The sequence below is a fragment of the Necator americanus genome, chromosome X (genome assembly GCF_031761385.1).
Source record: "Necator americanus strain Aroian chromosome X, whole genome shotgun sequence".
Classification (NCBI taxonomy): Eukaryota; Metazoa; Nematoda; class Chromadorea; order Rhabditida; family Ancylostomatidae; genus Necator; species Necator americanus.
The window spans coordinates 10,976,820-10,995,693 of NC_087376.1; the positions used below are offsets into that span (position 1 = coordinate 10,976,820).

Genomic DNA, 18,874 nt, shown 5'->3' on the forward strand with positions numbered 1-18,874 from the left:
CATCTGCACTCAGCTGCTCTCCAGAAGCCGCAGATTCGACTGGCTGGGCACCATTGTCACTGAAGATGAAAACGAGTCCTCTACGTCAACCACACACACAAAAGTGCGTGGTGGGCTGGCAATGAAATGCCGGATCCTTTCATGAAAGGTGGAATCTATGAGAAGAGGGTCATGCTGAGCGTCTGGTGGGGAGTTTATGGAATCTACCGTTTCGAACTGCTGCCGGACAACACGACAGTTACTGCCGAGGTCTACTGCGCTCAACTGCAAAGACTGGCCGACAAGATCCACAAGGAGCACCCGAAGCTCGACAAAGTTGGCCTGCTGCACGATAACGCGCGCCCTCACTTCGCGAAGAAGACTTCCCAGAAAATTCTAGAGCTCGGATGGGAAGTTCTACCGCGCCCACTGTAAAGCCCAGACCTGGCCCCGACAGATTACCACCTCTTCTGATCGCTTCAGCATCACCTGGAAGAGAAGCGCTACGATGATCGTGACCACCTCGAAAATGACCTTCGGGTTTTCTTCGCCTCAACGTCGCCGGAGTTCTAAGCCAAAGGAATCCGTAACCTTGTGAGACGTTGGCAGAAGGTTGTCGATGTTGATGGAGATTATTTCGTCGAATAATAAAATGTTGTTAAAAAGTTGTGTTGTTTTGATATTTTGCCGTATTTCGGCAGATCCTTTCCGAACACCCTAATAAGTACAGATCGTCATCCTAGTCCTTTTCCGTTTCTGTAGTGTTTATGACTCCTGCAACCCCGTCCTTCTTGGCGCTACCGTACCAGGCTTTCCTCCGGGATCAGGAGACTCTTTTCTATTTCTGTGACACGCAAAAATTTTAGAACACTCAACAAAATTTTGAAGTGATGGGCAAGGTTCCCTTTTTTAGAATGATATGGTCATCACTTTCAAGCCACTGTCAAGTGAGGACCATGTCATTCTAAAAAAGGGAACCTTGCCCATCACTTCAAAATGTCAGTATATTGGTGTGGTATTATTATGAGCGGGGAAAGTCGTTATTGGTGCATTTATGTGATTGTGGTGAACATAGGTGGTGCAGCCATGTAAAAAGCACAATCCTACAATATCTGTATTTTGCGTCATCCATTTTTTTGCTCTCATCTTTGCTTTAACACTTATAAGCTATAAACAACTGACCAACAAGGCAGTTTTTAATATAATTAAGAAAAATCCAATGGGGAATCAATCTGATCTCTAAAAATTAGAGAAAATTTTCAAAAGTAAAGAAAAAAAAACTAGTGTTGATTACAGGATACCAGTCGTAAACCATGGACTTACGATGTCTAGTCAGGAAGTGCTTAAAATTAGTATATGGAAGTCGTAAACCATGGATGGAATAATTATGGATATGGAAGCGATAATTCAAAGTAAAATTATTACCATACTCTAGATCAGCATATGCCGAAAGTCCAGTGCAAGGTTTTGGTATATGGAAAATATCGGTCTTATCGATCACTGATTTCTGTTTCACATCTTTTGAGCTCAATAAAACCTCAACTGCAGAAGTTCTTAGCTACTATAATTATGGATATGCTTACAGTTAGAGCCAAAATATTTAGCTCATTTGATTTGAACAGAACAACGCTGCACAACCGTGGTGTAGAAACGGCGCAGGGGGCTGTGTCATTCCCTTTCAAACATCGCTCAATTGAGAATGATGACACTTTAGCGTGGAGTGATTGGGGTTGGACATAACGGCATAGGTCCGCTAGTGTTCAATAAAATCATTTTCAGGCTGTTGAACTTGGATTGTCAGCCCAGCCTTTCACGAAGACATCGCTTTCTCCTGGATCTCGGGTTGTAACCAAGTACCTAAAAGCATCCGGACTTCTACCATACCTTCAGAGGCTTGGCCTCCACATTGCTGGCTATGGATGTATGACTTGCATTGGTAACTCTGGTCCTCTTGATGCAGAGGTGTCGAGAATCATTGAGGAGGTTTTTAAACGTTACTTTGATTGATTTCTACACTGCTACAAAGCGTATTACAGTATTGAATGCAGAAAAAAAACAGCCTGCTAGTGGAAAACATAAATTACCCGTACTTAAGTGAATAATTGTAGTTTGTAATAATCTATTGACGCACTTTTCTTTTCACATCAAGCCACTTCTTTGATAAAGTTAATCGCTAACCGGTCCGTTCTTCCTTTATCAGCTTTCAAATAATAAACTTGAGTGAATGGAGTTTGGTATCTCATTAGGAGGCGGCGTAGCTTTTCTCACCTGTACCGCCGCATAAACAAGGTGCGACCTGAAGGCGAAGTACAACGCTTTTGTAAGCTAATTACTTGCCAGCGTTGCACCTTCCATGTAACAGTCTAACGCTTTGCGACGCGATGATTGAATTGGAATCAGGCAAAGCAGGAAATCCTTTCAAAAAATCGGAAATCCTAACACCAAACAATCTTATGGAAAAATTCCTATTTGATATCTAGATAGGGTTCACTTTTTAGTTGTCCTTCCCAGGAAATCTGCGGCCTTAAGTAAGACTCATCTGTATGTTTTTTGTAACTGAACACTACAGATGTTTCTCTAAACTGTTTTTGCGTTTAGTTTCGAATCGAAACAGTACAAATTTGAGAAGGTGGAGTAGTCGTCAGAGGCAAAAAAAACATAACTTTCTACTGAACAGCATCAGACTGAAGGCTACGACGAAGATGAGACAGCTCATCTTGATTACCTTGACTCCCGTTGATATTTGAAGAGGTCGAGCGGGCGCCAGCAATTCTTCCATTTATTTCGATCGCGTGCCAGAGTCACCCAGTGGTTCCTCCTTTCGCGTCGGACGTGAAGAACATCATAATTTCCTTTGAAGGACTTCGTGAAGAAATCTGACCATCGGGTTGGCGGTCTTCCTGTATTTCCTGTATTGTTTTCACGGGTTACCCAGACGCTCACGGCTCTGGTTCAACGGTTGTTAAAGCGCGTCACATGTCCGGCCCACCGTATTTTATTTTCCCTGGCAAACGCGGGGACGTCTGTAATCTTCGATCGCCGACGTGGAAGAGAACTTCGGATCCCGTCCCTCAATTGCATGGAGCGGGATACTCCTAACATCAGTCTCACAATTACGCGTTCAGTGCCGCTCACCGCGCTTTCTTCCTGCTTGCAAAATGCCCAGGTTTCCGAAGCATAAGTCAGCAGAAAGCACGGAGGTGTTGAAGAGGTGAGCACGGAGCCGGGTGTTCCTGGTCTTCTTCACTACATCCTCGATGCTCTTATACGCTCCCCAAGCCGCTCATCTCCTCCTGCCCAGCTCCGGGGTCAGCTCGTTCATCATGTTCGTTTCCCGACCCAGATAAACGTGGCTGGTGCATTCTGATATGTTCGCTCCGTTGAGCGTGAATAGAGCATCAGAAACCCATCCGTTCTGCATGAACATCTTCTTTTGCAGATTCAACTGAAGAACGATGCATGCGCATGTTGCATGTTTCGTCGAATTCGGCCAGGATACCTCCCGCTTGACTGGTGCTAGGTGTCATCAGTACGATGTCATCAGTAAAGCGCAAATGGTGTAGCTGCCGACCATTAACCTTCACTCTGTCGCCCCATTCCAGCTTTCGCATTGCCTTTTCGAGGGTGAGTGTGAATATTTTGGGTGAGATTGTATCACCCTGTCGGAACCCTCTCTTCACATCAACGATGATATTCTTGTAGAATGGCGAAATTTTGGCCGTGAAATTACTGTGCAACTCTCGAAGTACCTTTACGTACTGATTAGGGAGGGCTTGGTTGTTGAAGGCTTCCATGACCGCTTCCGTCTCAACAAAGTCGAAGGCCTTCTTCAAGTCGATGAAGGTGAGTCAGAGCGACATCTTGTACTTTCGTGATGCCTCGATGGGTTTCGAAACAGTGTGAATGTGGTCAGTCGTGCTGAATTCTTTTCGAAACCCTGCTTGCTCGCATGGCTGTCCTTCATCCAAGACTTTTTCAATCCTATTAGGGATCCCTCTTGTAAAGAGCTTGCAGATGACGGACAGTAAGCAGATTGGGCGATACTTCCCGATATCATGTGGATCTCCCTTTTGAACAACAACACGATTTTTGTGGTCTTCCACTGTCTAGCAACCTTGCATTCAGGTGACGCGTAAACAGCCTTGCCAGTGTGTTGATGAGAACATCAGGTGTACTGGTCTTATTCTGTCGGGACCGGGTGCAGTGCGATTTCTCACCGATATGACAGCATGTAGTACTTTGGACGGGAGAAGCTCTGGAATGACATGTCCGTTTTCTCTCAGATGGTGAGGAGGCAAGTGGACATGGCTGTCGAAGAGATCAGATTAGAAGTCGTAGATAATTTTCTCCATTCCTCTTCTCGATGCAATGGTTGTTCTCTTCGGGTTCCGGAGAGAAGTCATCCTTGTATTGTGACTGGCGAAGTCTCGATGGGTATAGCGAATGCTTTTCCCCGCCTCTGCAGCTTCAGCCAGTACTTCTGCTCTTCTCTCTTTAAGGTCTTCCTTTGTCGCCTCTCTGCAAAGCCTTGCGAGCACGGACGTGAGTTCTTGGTTCTATGCGGCTCGTACTGCTCCACTGGCTTCAGAGTTTCAGGAGACAGGCGTCTCTTGGTGGTTTTAAAACTCAGTCTTTTTCGTGCAGTCGTGAAAGTGTTCAACGAGTCGGTCATATTCCTCGTCGATATTGTCCATTGCGGAATCTTCCCAAAAGCCGGCTAGCGTAGCGAAGAGATCCCAGTTAATGATAGTTCTGGGATTTCGCTCTCCGAACTTGCCAGCTTTCTCTTCTCTCCGGGTGAACGAAAATCTTCCCCGGAGGAGGTGATGGTCAGTTCCTGTATTGAACTTTAGCACAACAGCGACATCCGTCAGGCAGAACCTTTTGCTAACGATGATGTGGTCTGTTTCATTACGGTACTTTCCACCGGGTGACTCCCATGTATGGTCTTAGTCGTCATGATGAACTCGGAGGGCCTTTCCCGCTGTTCAATCCATTGTAGGTCGTGGGTCCCGATGTCAGGATTATAAATGTCCAGATGTGAATGGGCAGTGCTACAATTTAGCGAATACAAAAACCTTGGGTACAGTTCGGTTGATTCGTATATTGTTTGCCAGCCTGAGCATCCGGCTAAAGCCGGACTTCAGGCTTATTTTGGTGTTCGCTTTGTTCGCCTTCACCGATCAATAAGAAATAACAAAAATAACAGTAGCGACTACATATTTTTGGAAAACTATTATTGCTTTTTTGTATCAACGCTTTCTTCAATTTTTTTACCCGAAATTTTAAGCATGGATGAAAGATTTCATGGTTTTCCCTCAGTTCTATATTTGGAGAGTTCTATATTTGGAATTTATATTTATTTTTTATTTTTTCTATATATATTCTATATTCTTTCTTTTTCTTTTTTCTATATATCTCGAACGCTCAGTTCTATATTTGGAGAGCATTCCAGCTTAATTTTACATCTGTGTTTCTCTCAAACCTCTACGATTTGGAAACATTATTCGAATTATGAGTCTCCTCCATTCTCAACTATTAGCAAAGAATGATGTGCTAATATGGGATAACGTGAAAACCACTATCGTAGTGATATAAATAACGTTCTACGTCGGATCGCGCAAACCGTTGGCTACTATGTGTTGTAATTAAGCAGCCGTTCGCGCGTGTGTTTCCTCCTTTTGAAGAAAGGATGTTAGCAGCGTTAGGGAGACATGCTGGGAAATAGATATGTGAAGAAACCATAGAAATCCATTCCACCGCGCTGGGGCTCCCGCGCACCAATCCGACGCAACAGAAACCGTCCCACCCCATTTCACAGCTATCTGGCTCCTGGGCACGTATTCGACGCCGTAGGACACGTCTCACCCCCTTTTACCGCGTTGAGGCTTTAGCGCAAAACCCGACGCCATGGTTTCCGTCTCCCTCTCTTTTTGGGATTTCTTGACTGAGACACACACATACAAAGACGCGCACAAGTGACAGAATAAGTCCGTTATTATACAGAATGACAGCTAGCAAATTTGGAAGAATACATTAACATAAAAGTTTACTTACTCTCACTAAAATATGAAAGAAACTAACTTGCCTTATCAAAGCCAACATACATAACCACACAGCTTAGGAGGGTGAAAAGGTAGAGTGCTCGCCTGTCAGGTGCATCGTGATGGTTCGGCACCTCACTGGTTTGAGATCTGCATCTGATCTGATGAGTTTTGCATCATTATGGAGTATTTTCGTGACACACAGACAAACACACACACATATACACACACACGGACTAAGCTCGTTATTATATGGCGTGATGGCGGCTGTGGTGGTGAGAAATGTCTGTCTCCCCATTGGTGCCTAATTCATTTGTTTCGTTTACGGATATTTGTCGAAGAAAGATGCTTAGCTACATCGATGCTTCGGCATTATTCTGCAGTTCAGTGAATTTGAATCATTGTTGTCCTCCCGCATATTGCACTCCTGCACTCTGAGATAGATAATAAAGGATAACGTACACGGCGTTTATCAATCACTATGAGGACGCGCCCTCCCGTTCGACTCCAGCTCACACTTGTTTGAGATTTATGAACGCTCGTGCAGCCTTGCAATGACTTGCCGTGGTTAGCCAATGTGCCAAGTCAGTGCTTTAATCTCCCCAGAGGTCCGGTAGCAATTTATCGACTCCGAAAGGTTTGGTTTCTTTTGCACTAGGGCGGATTCGAACTTCAGATTGATTGTAACCATAGCAGAACCTCTTACCTGCTGCACTACACCGCTCCCTGAGATAGATACTTTAATTGTTCTCGTAAAGTACTGCGCTTATTGCAATGCATCACAATAAATCTAGCATAGCCCTTACCACTAGAGCTCTATCAGCATCAGCAGGTGAGCACCTTCGTAGGTGAGCACTTTCGTAGGTGAGCATTCAAACACTGTGTGCCCCTACTGGAGAAATAGATAGAAAAATGATAATAATAGAAAAGGGTTTTCCCTTCTCAGAACCTCGTATTGAAATCTTATTCAATAATTAATGAATATTGAACTAGGAAAAAGGTTTCTACAACATTACACAGCGAAAAAATACCATTCAGTAGCAAAGGCGTAGAAAACGACATAGTTGGTTACTAGCACTCATTCTATGTCGGATGCAGAATAATTTTGGAAGGCTGAAGTGGATTTCCTCTTTCTCTCTGTGTTTGACTTTGCCTTTTATTCATAATTTTCAGTGTGTAGTCGGGAATAATTGGAATTCTTATCTTTTGTTTTGTGATTTTGCCATATTAACCAAGGGAGATCAAAACCACCTACCGAAATGAAAGTGTACATTTAATGGTTTTCTGGAGAGGTGCCCTGCCATATGGAGTTTCTACTTGCGCGGCTGTAGCTCCCCAAAGAGGCCTGCAAAAACTCTAATTTTTGGTCGAAGGTGAAAGTAAGTATTACCTCAAACAAAGCGTGATGACTTATTTAATTTAATCGGCAAGTGTCTGATGTCATTTCCTGTGGCGATATCCCGCATCTTCGACGACGTGTGATGTCCTTGAACAAAGTTCTGACTAACGTTCTCAATCTTCAGAAAGAGCTTGCACGAAATCGATCCATTCCTCTCGCTAATCCTCATCCTGCGAAACCTTACTTCTCACCTGAACTGCCTACCCACGCCAAGTGTCCACAGATCCTCTTCCACCACCTCAGCCCAGGACTTCCGTTTTCGGCCAAGTGGCTTCTTCGAACTCGAACCCAACGAACTTCTCAGAACTCGTGGAACAAGGCGATCTGCCGTACTCCTTAATATATGACCAAAGAAGCCAGGACGATTTTTTGTAGCCACTTTCGATGGCGGTGCGAGATGGTGATATCTTCCACTTGTCATCCGCCGGTATGCAACATCAATTTCCGGGTGAAATCTTCAATTCGGCATACTCTAGGCTAAAAGTAGCCAAGTAGCCGTCTAAACAGCTTTCTTTCCGTGCAGTCAAGCCTCTCCATCATCGTAGATGGTGCTGCTCAAATCTCCGATCCGTACATCATGATGGGGCGAATTGCGGACAGACTCTTAGCTCGATTTCGTTGGCGTTGAGTTGAATGCACAATTGGACTTAGCGCATCTTTGCTGAATATCTTTCTTGTTTTTATAGCTGGTGTTGTTTTTCACCATACAGCCAAGATAACAACTCATTGACGAGTTCAATTGTTTCTCCATCCACCCTGATTCACGATCAAGATCTTGAAGAGATCCACATCTGCTTGCCACTTATCAGAGCGTAGGCGTAGTTCATAAGTTGCAGCCAGATTCGATACAAGGTTGACAACATGTTGAAGTTTCGTGCTGCTTTCTGCGAATATAAAAACATCGTCGGCGTACTCGATGCAGGATACTGATCGACTGTTCCTCGCAAGCGACGAAAAGCAGGAAGGGTCCTACACTGCCCCTTGTCTTACTCCAGTTACCACCTCAAACGGTGTTGTACATCTGGTTGGTGTTTGAACTGCAGCAGTTGTTCGTTGTTTCATGCAATCAAGCAAGCGAACGAACTTTCCTGGTACTCCATCGGCGCGGAGTACGTTGAGAAGACGGCCTCGAAGAGAGTCGAAAGCGGCTTCAAAGTCCAGAAAGGTTGATTGCATTAGCATCGAATACCGCTGCCATATTTGTATGGCTCTCCTAACGATGAACACCTCGTAAATCGGGCAGGACGAAACTCACACAGCCACTCAGCCAGATCGTCGCGCGTTCTTCACGCTAACAAAAGTTGCTTAATGAGTCAGTCCAGGATGATGCGCTCCAGAACCTTGTACATGAAACGCAGGATGGATGTCTTCTTGTGGAGGGGAATAGTGATAGTGTGTCTCCACGAGTCAGGTATCCTTTCGTCTATCCAGACTATCCTTTGTCCTTCTACGAATCCTAGACGATGGGAGATATTTCAGCATTTCTGCGCTAATCCTGTGGTCTCCACCAGGTTATCTTTTTTTCATCTTTTAGATACAGACAAGAACTTCCGACTCTTTTGGTGGTTTCTCCTTAACCGCATATGTCGGTCTATCAACATGATTGAGTTCAAGAGCTGATGTGGCTTGCCGGTTTAGCAAGGTCTTGAAGTGTTCCCTCCAAATTGGAACGATTGTTCACCGACAGTCACTCCATTGGCAGTGTTGAGGACTGATCTCTTTTGATCCGTTGCTGTTTTAATAAAGCATACGCTTTCCGCAGGATCTTGTCCTTCCACGTCTTTTCAACCTCCTTCGCTCTTGATATCCATTCGCTTTCGCGGTTTTTTTCTGCAGTTGGCGACGCAAATTCCTTCTCAGGCGCTTTTTTTTGGCTGAAATCGACAGTGCTGCGGACGACACATACAGAATTGTGCGTGGATTTTGTTTCCGCAGATGCAAAATCGAGCTTCTTCCGCGGCAATAGAACCGGGACCGTTTCCCTTGCAGCGTCCTGGATGCACTTTGTGAAGAAAGGAAAGGAAAGAAGCTTCTTCCTGGTCCGTACTACAACATGAATAGACACACGTTGGCGGAATTTCGTTCTGCATTCTTCATCTTTCAGACCTGTCTTTCCGATTTTCGGTTGAAGAGGAACTCCTTGGTTTCTCTTGTGAAACCGTATTCGGTATTTCGATATTGTGAAATTTCGACTGAGGGATGTTTCTCGTCAGAACGTAGCCGAGCTGATGTTTGAGACTCCTCATCTTCCACTTGCGCTACTCTTCAGGCGTTAAAAGGGTTGACCCCTGCCACGTGAGCTGCTGGCGTAGGTGATTCCTCTTAAAGGCATCACCCCAGGAATCTGGGGTGGTGCGGATTTCAGGTGGAGGGTTCCTATACGGGGTCGTAGATTATGGAGAGGAGGGTGATTCCGTCCATTTCGTCCTAATTGTCGTAAAAAAAAACATCCGGAAGATGCGGCATGTGCTCAAGGCTGGCGCGCTCCAATCGAACACGTAGAAAATAGCGCGTCGGAACGCTCGAAGTCGTATCTTCCGGGCCGTTTTTTACGGCATTTAGGAAGAAATGGAGGGAATCGCCGTCATTTCCATAATCTACGACCCCGTGTATAGGCATAGTCCACCTGAAACCCGTACCACCCCAGATTTGTTGGGTGATGCCTTTAAACGTGGAAGCGATGATGAGGTCCGTCTGTTGACATAAGTCAGTCAAGCTGTGACCGTTGTCCGACGTGCGCTCCGCTGGATAATACCATTTTTCGTAGCGCATCGGATTGCTGTTCGAGTCCCATCTTCGCATTTGTGTCTATTCTGACAATGACCCTCTGCGGGGGAGGGGGCGGTCGTTAGGTACCCACAGCCGCCGCGACAGCCGATCATTAGGGAAAACGACTGGTAACGGCGATCGTTAATTGCGCTGCGCAGCGTCAGCAGAGCACTGCGCAGCGTTTGCCTCATGCTCCGCCCATCACATCCTTCATCAGCGACTCTCATCGTCTAATAAGGTGCGAAACATGCCTCGCAGGGGCACGCTATCTCTACTATTGACTTCGTATGGGGTATCGATCGTTCACATATAAAGGTATATCGAACGACTGCACACGAGATACCAGAAACAGGAAATAATTGTACGTTTTATTTGCGTAAAGCAAAAAAAAAAATTTGAAATTTCACAAACTAGTGCAGTATCTTACAAGGATTTAATAGTCTATATAAGTACAAATCTACATTCATATCTTCTATACAGTTTTTTCAATCACGCATCTACATCTTTCAAAAACCAGGTTCTCGGTTCTACACCTTTTCACTTTTATTTTGGAACGTTTTCAATTTTCAGCTAGCTATGTTTGCATTTGCTTTAGAAAAACAAATTTTTAAAGAAATACAAATTTACAAATTCTTTACGTTTTTGCTTCATTTCTAGCATTTTCATTTTCTACGTTTTCTTCCACTTTCTACGTTGCTACGTTGTTGCCTTTTTGTTCTTTGAACCTTCGTAGAAGGCAACTCTATCACGTAATTGTAATACAAACATTGCTCATGACCTCATTGATGTAGTGATGGATGGGCGTGGCTTAGTGATGACAGGTAGCCCAAGGTATGCCTGCTCTGGCCTACCGACAGCCTCTTCTGCAAGCACTTATCCGGCTGCAGATAATCGGCTGCGGGTACCTAACGATACGCACCCCCCTCTGCGATCACGCTCTCTGCGATCCCGTGGTCGTACGAAGGCGCATCTAGACGACCTTGAGCCAATTTTCTCCACCAAGTTGTTGTAATTGTTCCTCACGATTATCTTTTGACGCAGCCACCTACTTTCCTTTCATCAGCGTCACCGCAGTATGTAGTTTAATTTTCGATACTGATGGCGTGCCCATCTCTGATGCATGTTTCCTGTAGCGCAGCAAACGAGATATCGCAGAAGCCTAGACAGGATGGTTTGTTGGAGTTCACTTGATAGTGTTCGGCAATTCAGAGTCAGAGTTGAAACGAATGGTTGTTGCCAAAGATTCCATGCTTCCTTCATGTAGTTGACCTTCCAGGTTATGGGCTTTGGCGATGTGCTGGACTGCGGCACCATTTTGCAATGCATGGAAATTTTTCGCCATATAACAGTGCCGGCTACATAGCTCGTACGTTACCATTGCGTAGACTCAAACGCCTGATTGTGTGTTATAGCAGGGCGACAGATTTTATTCCTAAACGCGTCAGTTCTACATGTGGAGACCAGCCAGACTTGATTTTACGTCTGCGTTTCTTTGAAACCTTCACAATTTGTAAGCATTGTTCGAAGTATTATGAGTTTCCTCCTTTCTCAACTGTTAGCACAGAATGATGTGCTAACATGAAATGACGTGAATATCATCATCGTAGTGATGAAGATGACGTTCTACGTCAGAGCACTTAAATTGTTGGCTACTATATAAGCAGCAGTTAGCATTCGTGTTTCCATTATCTGAAGAACTAAGGAGTCGTAGAGGTGAAAAGCAACGCGGAAAGTGGATACGACTATGAAATGTTTACAACGTCCTTTTTACTTTTTGCGACATGCACACGAAGTGACCGCGATAATCAGCTGTTTGCATGCGTGTTTTCACTTCTTGATGAAAGGATATTAGCAACCTCAGAAAAACATGTTGGCAAATAGGTACGCGAACGAGTCATAGAAACGATACATGTACAGTGGCTATACTGAGCCCGTTATTATACGCCAGTCTGAACGTTCGGCTAACGCCAGACATCAGACTTTCTGGTGCACTCTTTGTCCCCTTCACTGATCAATAGAAATTAATTGTAGTGACATCTTCCGAGACAATAAATTTGTATTTTTTCTAACGACGCTTCTTTCGTTCTTTGCTTTCAGAAAATTTAAGCATTCGCGAAATGGTCACGTTTTCAATTAATGATTTCATAGTCCTCTTTCTGAAGGCATTAGTACTACATTTGGAGAGTATTCAAACTTGATTTTACACCTACACATACTCCTCCGACACCGCAAAAATTTGGAAACATATTTCGAAGCATGAGTTTTTCTTTTTCTTCTCCTCACAATTAGCTCAGAATCATGTGCTGACATGAAATGACATGAACGTCATCGTCGTAGTGATAAGGAAAAGGTTTCGCGTTAGATCATGTGAACTGTTGAGCAAATTAAGGTGATCAACATTACGCATTAACATAATTATACCTAGCTGTCAAAGCTTATTCATCTGAAAATGTTGGAGAAGACACGCTCATTCATTTTTGTTGCTCGTTTCCTCTTGTTTGCGCGCGCAGCATTCTTTCATAGTTGCTATTCTCGTCTTCACATTGTAAATTGAGCTTTGTGCAGTGCCCCTGGCTCTCGCCACATGTGTGCAGAAAAGACAAATGTGTGCTCTTGCTGAGTTCTCTGAGATGATCTGGAATGGTAAGATGTGCATTCAGGTGGCGACGTTGAAGTGATGTGTGTCAACATTGGTTCTGTTCATATATTCACTTTTTTAGTGTTGTGATGTTTGTGTCTAGTTATACAGACATGTGTACATGAGTTGGATCGTTCTTCAGGAGAACCTTGTGGTAGCTGGAATGCTATCAGGTAACCGAAATTTCAAGGGTCGCATTCACCCTCTTGTTCGTGCTAATTATCTAGCGAGTCCTCCTCTTGTTGTGGCATATTCAATCATAGGGAACGTCAGTAACGATATCAGTGAAGTGATAGGTAAAGCATTCAGTTTTTTCGTCGCAGAAAAAAGTTCATCTCAACTGTTAAGCGACAACGCCGAGTGGCAGAAATGTTTACTTCAAAGATATTTGGCCAACAAAGCAAGAAGTAACGCAGTATGAAGAAGAGTTTTTTAAGCCGCAGTTTTTCAAACAAGTTTGCATTTCTTTGATTTGTTAGTTTTATTACACAATAGATGCCACTACTCTTAGGTTTACGCTCACATTGAAGAAGGATCAGACCAATGGCAGCAACTTCAAAGCCCAGTGATGAAGCTGTACCCATGGGATTGTCACAGCACTTACATCAAAAGAGTTCCTTTCTTCGAAAATATGGTACGCAAATTATGTGTGTCTAACTTTTACTTCTGAAACTCATTACTTTCAAGCCCCTCCCTAGCTCAGCGCAACCATGGATGCATGTGCCTTTAGTGTTAGTTTTATTAAGTAGTGCTTCGTATTAATGTTACATAAATGTTGTCTGCCATTGTCAACATTAAATATCAAGGCGACAACTGTGTACAACGTTCAACGGAAGTTTAGATATACAGTTCTGGTCGAACGGTTGGATACATAACCACATGACGCATCCCAGGTGAAGACGTGCTCAGAGCTCTCTATAGTATGCGTCTGTTTTTATTTGCTCCAGAAAAAATATCAAGCACCTACCGAACATGCGACAAAATGCAGCTCTCCCCGTTTAATCCTGAATGAAAGGATAGTGGATTCGATTGCCTGTAATTTTGCAGTGCAATTTTGGCATTGAAAAATGGTTATTATTGCATTTGGGGGAGGTTTTCTCAGGAAGAAAAATAGCCTAGTACTATCTTAATATTATGTTTCTTAAATTTAATTTTTAAATTTAACGACCAATGTCGAAGTCCCATTACCTGAGTTTCCGATCTCATTTATTGGAATAAGAGCAGTTGTGAAGATATGTGGCGCATCTTCAGGCGGTGAATAGAATGTTAGGACAGACAAAAAGAGACATTGTGTTCGCTATTACACTTTGATTCGAGAATTAGATTCTCCTCTGCTGTGCCACGTTCTTACTTCCCCTATTGGAGTATGCATATTCATGAATACATTTGTGAATGTTTTTGCATGTGTGAAGTTTGTGTCTACACAACGGCTAGGATGAAACCGTGCAAACGGATGACTAATGCATGAAAAAAGATGGTTCGGAATTGTTTCCAACAAACAGCTCCACTACTACTCCGTGGCAAATCACCAATTAGTTTCATGTAGCTCCATAGGAAGATACAGGAGTAATACCAGATCAGAGAAAATTACTGTGCTGTTTTGCATAAAATATGAGACACGTATAATACTAAATTCTGCTAAATTTCACCAACAGATGCTCATTTACTGTTCTTATTGCTATCTGTAATCGCACCAACATTTCGATTTTCAAATTTTGCAGAAGTGGTGACACTGACAGGAACAAAAGTTAAATAGCTCGATAGTTTTTGTTATATCATATTGTTATATTTGATATATGAATTTGAATTTTATATTTGAAGTATAACGTAGTGATATTAATTTCTTGGTTTGCAATGCTTCCTGGAAAAGAGAGAGAACATTTGTTAATTTCTATCAAATAAATCTCCTGCTATGTTTTTATTTCTTAGGTTCTTCAATCTTCCCTAAACTCCCCCTGAAGCTCGTTTTCTTCATAGGTATAACTCAGTTTTTGGCCACGACTTAGAGCCTCCTTTCTTCAGTTGACGTGTTACATACAACTTACCAAGCAGAATCTGTTCTGAAGTGAATTCGCTTACTCAGGATTGCATTTCTCTTGTGAATCTGTCATTCACTAGCTTGTATTGTTCTATGGTTGAGTAGTTTTTTTTATTCCCTTTAAGTCTGTTTCGTACTTACTTTACTTTAGACAGTTTATCATCCGGAGCAGTCCTCAATTGTTAACGCTTATGTCCTACTATATCTTGGTGACTCTGTTACCACTGATCATATTTCTCCGGCAGGATCTATTTCAAAGGTATCAGTAGAAGAACTACAATGGGTTTGTCTTCTTCTGTCCCTTATATTATGTGGAACCACATTACATTTAGATTTCGCCAGCTGCACGGTTTCTTGAAGAGAAAGGTTGTTCATCGAAGGACTTCAACACATATGGAGCGCGCAGAGGAAACGATGAGGTTGATGTGTTCATAGAAATTTCTAGTTCGTTTTTGACTCGTAAAGGTTAATGAATAAGCCTATTTTCTCAGTCTGAGACCGCTCTATTACGATATATCATTTTACAATTATATTGTGTAAATAGATTACCGGAGTTGTCTATAGTCGTTTTTTGAAGCTGGCTTTTTACTTTAAAAAAATGTTACTCTGTTATGCTTGAGAATACCGATTTTCTTAATTTCTAAAATGTGGTGTTGAAATGCAACATACTGTGAAATTGAGGGTGTTGGGATTTGTAAACGAATGGATACGGTGGGAATGGGCAGTCTCAGCAACCTTTTGATCGTACGCCCGCTCGCAGACGCGGCGCGTATCCCTCGAAGACGGTGCCTCGTAGGAGATCTGATATGACAAGGTACCTTTCCTCCACCGTTTTCCGTAACCTCATATACTCGTGGAGCCATTCTAATGCTCACAACCTCGCGGGAAACTGCCTTTAACGGGATAGGCACAGCTTGGTATGCCGCATTAAGGTGTTGCAACTCAGATTACAAGAGGTATCCGCGATAACTGGGCGACAACCGCTGACTCGCGTGAAGCGCAACGCACCCATAACGTTGCGGCTGCTGCTAGACCAGCTAAGGGTCGCAATGACCGTCTGGAAGGTCCAGACTTAGGAAGGAGTCTGGCGTAAATCAATCAGCTTGGAATGCGGCAACGCGTTTGATTCCAATTCCGAATCGTTTGAGATTTAAGACCTATGGCTTATACAGTAAATTGCGAGAGCTATCGGAAGTATCGAGTCAGTTTTTATACTCCCGAGCAAGCCTAGTACCACCAATTTATTCGGTTTCGAACCAAGCACCTACAGGTGCGAATGAACTTCCTACTACTGGGCTACATACCCTCAGATAACAATAAAACAGTGAATACAGCGAAAAGGGAGGCGAATAAATTGTTGTCCGAAGAAACTGACCCCAAATTTTTCCCTTTGAATTATCTTTGAAAGTAAATGTGTCACTTCAGTAGGTATTCTTGTTGTAGACACATACCTTAATTTGTCTCCTTCCGGATGGTCTTAGAAAAATATCCACCACTTCTAAACTAACAGATGGGACACGAATCTAAGGGCGTAGGAAATTGCGGTTGGCATTCTATTTTACATCCTGTTTCTTGTGTACATTTTTTTTGCAAAACAGTTTTTCGAAAGAGTTTGCAGTAATATCCCGAAATAGTCTTGTATAGTGGCTAGTACTAGCGACTGTGTCGCCTAAATCCTACTTTTCATTATTATGCTCTTTTCTGCTTTCCGCAGCATTATATCGTCTCATTTTGTCCACTCCGCACAGAATAGCTATAGAAAGTGAAGTCAGGTGACGTCATGGATCCTCTATCTGTGAGATGCTTCGTTAGGTACTGCATGTGCTAACGAACATTCTTCGCATATGCATATGCTAACGAACATTCTCCGTGTTAGGGGTTCAACGCCAACATTTATAATCCATTTATCTGTCGAGGAGAAAAAAACCAAAAGAGGAGAACGAAATAAAGTAAGATGTAGTTTTCTAAACCATCTGTTTTAATGTCGTAGCTGAGTATCTTCTCTATAAGTTAGCTGGAAGGAATGAACATTTAATTGCTTAATACAGAAAAATGAGCGTTTGAATAGTTTTACGCAGATTTCTAGCCAACATTTCATATATGCTCACTTTTTCCGGGATTGAAAAAAAGCTTCAGTCAGCTTAGTTAATTCACTATGAGTATTTCTTTGCAGTTCGTTACAAACTTCGTTACAACATGCAAACTTTCTCGGAGAATGAACGGATTAAAAGTCCGCGAGGTGAGCAGTGAGGCTATAATGACAATAATCATGCTGTCATAGTGCTAGATCGGAGCAGAGCCAAGTATGAAGGCTTGCCCTTTCTGTCGGTTGCTATTTACGGAAGGTGTCGACGGAAGAGAAGAGGATAAAAAGTGTAATGGATGGTATGGTATGGTATTAAAGTATGGTCAATGTAATTATGGTATGTGTTATGCAAATATATATATACGATCATTATATATAATAACGGGCTTATTCTGTCACGTGTATATATATATGTATACGGGGCCGCGTATACGAGTCTGATTGCTACCTGCTTTAACTAAACGCAATCAGGCGTTCGAGTGTACGCATTCGGAACGTACGAGCTATATAACCTGCACTGTTATATGGCGAAAGCTTCCCATAGATTGCAAAAAGCCCTTAACTTGAAAAGTCAACTGCATGAAGGGAGCATGAAATCTTTGGCAACAACCATTCGTTTCGTCACGCTGGACTGCCGAACACTATCGAGTGAACTCCAACAAGCCGCTCTATCCAGAATTCTGCGATATCTCTGTGTGCCTTTTGCTGCACTGCAGGAAACACGCATGAGAGATCGGCCCGTCATCAGCATCGAAAATTACACCATATACTGCGGCGATGCTGATGACGACAGAGTAGACGGCTGCGCGATAGCTGTGAGGAACGATTACAAGAAACTGGTGGAGGAATTTGGCTCAATGCTCAATGTCGTCTAGTTGCGTCTTTTTACGACTGCGGGATCGCGGAGGACGTAAACTCTGGATCGTAAGTGCTCACGCACCTACGGAAAGCGCTGAGGACAACAGTAAGGACGCCTATGATGAACTCAATGCGTTGATGTCTAAAATACCAAGCCCGCAGGTGGTCATTGTCGGAATCGACGCAAATGCGAACATGGAACTCGAACAGCAATCCGAAGTGCTAGGAAAATGGTACTATGCAGCGGAGCGTACGTCGGACAACGGTGACCGTCTGGTCGACTTGTGCGAACAGACGGGCCTCATCATCGCTTCCACGTTTAAGAGGAATCATCGACGCCATCAGCTCATGTGGCAGGGGTCAACCCTTTTAACGCCTGAAGAGCAGCGCAAGCGGAAGATGAGGACTCTTAAACTTCACCTCGACTACGTGCTGGCGAGAAACATTTCTCAGTCAGATATCCGAAAATCTGGAGCTGTTTGGGACGTCGCGTTCGACTCTGACCACCGTCCAGTTCTTCTCAGCTTCAAGATAGGGTTCCACAAGAGAAACCGAGGAGTTTCTCTTCAACCGAAAATCGACATGTCGGGTCTGAAAGACGATGAATGCAGAAGAAAATTCCGCCAACGTGTGTCTATTCATGTTGGAGTACGGGCCAGGAAGAAGTTTAGCGATGCGGATTCCTTCACAAAGTGGATCCAGGACGCTGCAAGGGAAACGCTCCCGGTTCTATTGCCGCGGAAGAAGTTTGCCTTTGCATCTGCGGAAACAAAATCCACATACAATTCTGTATGTGTCGCGCTGGTGACTTCAACCAGGAAAAACATCTTAGAAGGAAGCTGCGTCGTCAACTGCAACAAGACCACGATAACGAGTGGACGTCAAGAGCGATGGAGTTTGAGAAGGGGGGGAGGACACGAACCCGAGGAAGGCCTACGCTCTACTAAAACAGTATAGCGGCAAAATGAAAAGATGTTCCCCTGTCCTGAACACTGCCAATGGGGTAGCTGTCGGTGAAGCAACCCTTCCAATTTGGAAGGAACACTTCAAGACCTTGCTGAAC

General features: G+C 43.6%; 7 protein-coding genes across 10 annotated transcripts; 3 read left to right on the plus strand and 4 right to left on the minus strand.

Moving 5' to 3' along the window:
• Positions 1-126: 126 nt before the first annotated feature.
• On the plus strand, positions 127-13,591 carry RB195_022285 (uncharacterized protein; the record flags this gene model as incomplete). Of its 3 annotated transcripts, XM_064209357.1 has the most annotated exons (6): positions 172-315; positions 1,759-1,962; positions 12,972-13,125; positions 13,178-13,284; positions 13,341-13,463; positions 13,517-13,591. In XM_064209357.1, the coding sequence occupies 6 exons, from the start codon at positions 172-174 to the stop codon at positions 13,589-13,591; spliced, it is 807 nt and encodes a 268-aa protein (XP_064065239.1). The 3 variants fall into 3 exon arrangements, with proteins under 3 accessions (XP_064065238.1, XP_064065239.1, XP_064065244.1); XM_064209359.1 differs by lacking the exons at positions 172-315; positions 1,759-1,962; positions 13,517-13,591 and having other exon boundaries at positions 12,951-13,002; positions 13,093-13,125; positions 13,341-13,499; XM_064209358.1 differs by lacking the exons at positions 12,972-13,125; positions 13,178-13,284; positions 13,341-13,463; positions 13,517-13,591 and having other exon boundaries at positions 127-315; positions 1,759-1,986.
• RB195_022286 (uncharacterized protein) lies at positions 3,378-3,773 on the minus strand (the record flags this gene model as incomplete). Its single annotated transcript, XM_064209360.1, has 1 exon — positions 3,378-3,773. One exon carries the CDS (start codon positions 3,771-3,773, stop codon positions 3,378-3,380), a length of 396 nt encoding a protein of 131 aa, XP_064065240.1.
• On the minus strand, positions 4,379-4,651 carry RB195_022287 (uncharacterized protein; the record flags this gene model as incomplete). The annotated part of the gene is made up of 1 exon (XM_064209361.1): positions 4,379-4,651. One exon carries the CDS (start codon positions 4,649-4,651, stop codon positions 4,379-4,381), a length of 273 nt encoding a protein of 90 aa, XP_064065241.1.
• On the minus strand, positions 6,617-8,604 carry RB195_022288 (uncharacterized protein; the record flags this gene model as incomplete). Its single annotated transcript, XM_064209362.1, has 4 exons — positions 6,617-6,749; positions 7,279-7,368; positions 7,614-7,757; positions 8,396-8,604. The coding sequence occupies 4 exons, from the start codon at positions 8,602-8,604 to the stop codon at positions 6,617-6,619; spliced, it is 576 nt and encodes a 191-aa protein (XP_064065242.1).
• Positions 8,953-10,224, minus strand: RB195_022289 (uncharacterized protein; the record flags this gene model as incomplete). Its single annotated transcript, XM_064209363.1, has 4 exons — positions 8,953-9,079; positions 9,174-9,415; positions 9,529-9,685; positions 10,049-10,224. 4 exons carry the CDS (start codon positions 10,222-10,224, stop codon positions 8,953-8,955), a joined length of 702 nt encoding a protein of 233 aa, XP_064065243.1.
• A 640-nt stretch (positions 13,592-14,231) lies between the features above and the next one.
• RB195_022290 (uncharacterized protein) lies at positions 14,232-15,960 on the plus strand (the record flags this gene model as incomplete). Of its 2 annotated transcripts, XM_064209365.1 has the most annotated exons (5): positions 14,961-14,963; positions 15,019-15,126; positions 15,200-15,286; positions 15,549-15,652; positions 15,822-15,960. In XM_064209365.1, 5 exons carry the CDS (start codon positions 14,961-14,963, stop codon positions 15,958-15,960), a joined length of 441 nt encoding a protein of 146 aa, XP_064065246.1. The 2 variants fall into 2 exon arrangements, with proteins under 2 accessions (XP_064065245.1, XP_064065246.1); XM_064209364.1 differs by lacking the exons at positions 14,961-14,963; positions 15,822-15,960 and adding an exon at positions 14,232-14,240 and having other exon boundaries at positions 15,549-15,677.
• A 1,857-nt stretch (positions 15,961-17,817) lies between these two features.
• On the plus strand, positions 17,818-18,768 carry RB195_022291 (uncharacterized protein; the record flags this gene model as incomplete). The annotated part of the gene is made up of 1 exon (XM_064209366.1): positions 17,818-18,768. One exon carries the CDS (start codon positions 17,818-17,820, stop codon positions 18,766-18,768), a length of 951 nt encoding a protein of 316 aa, XP_064065247.1.
• Positions 18,769-18,874: the final 106 nt, after the last annotated feature.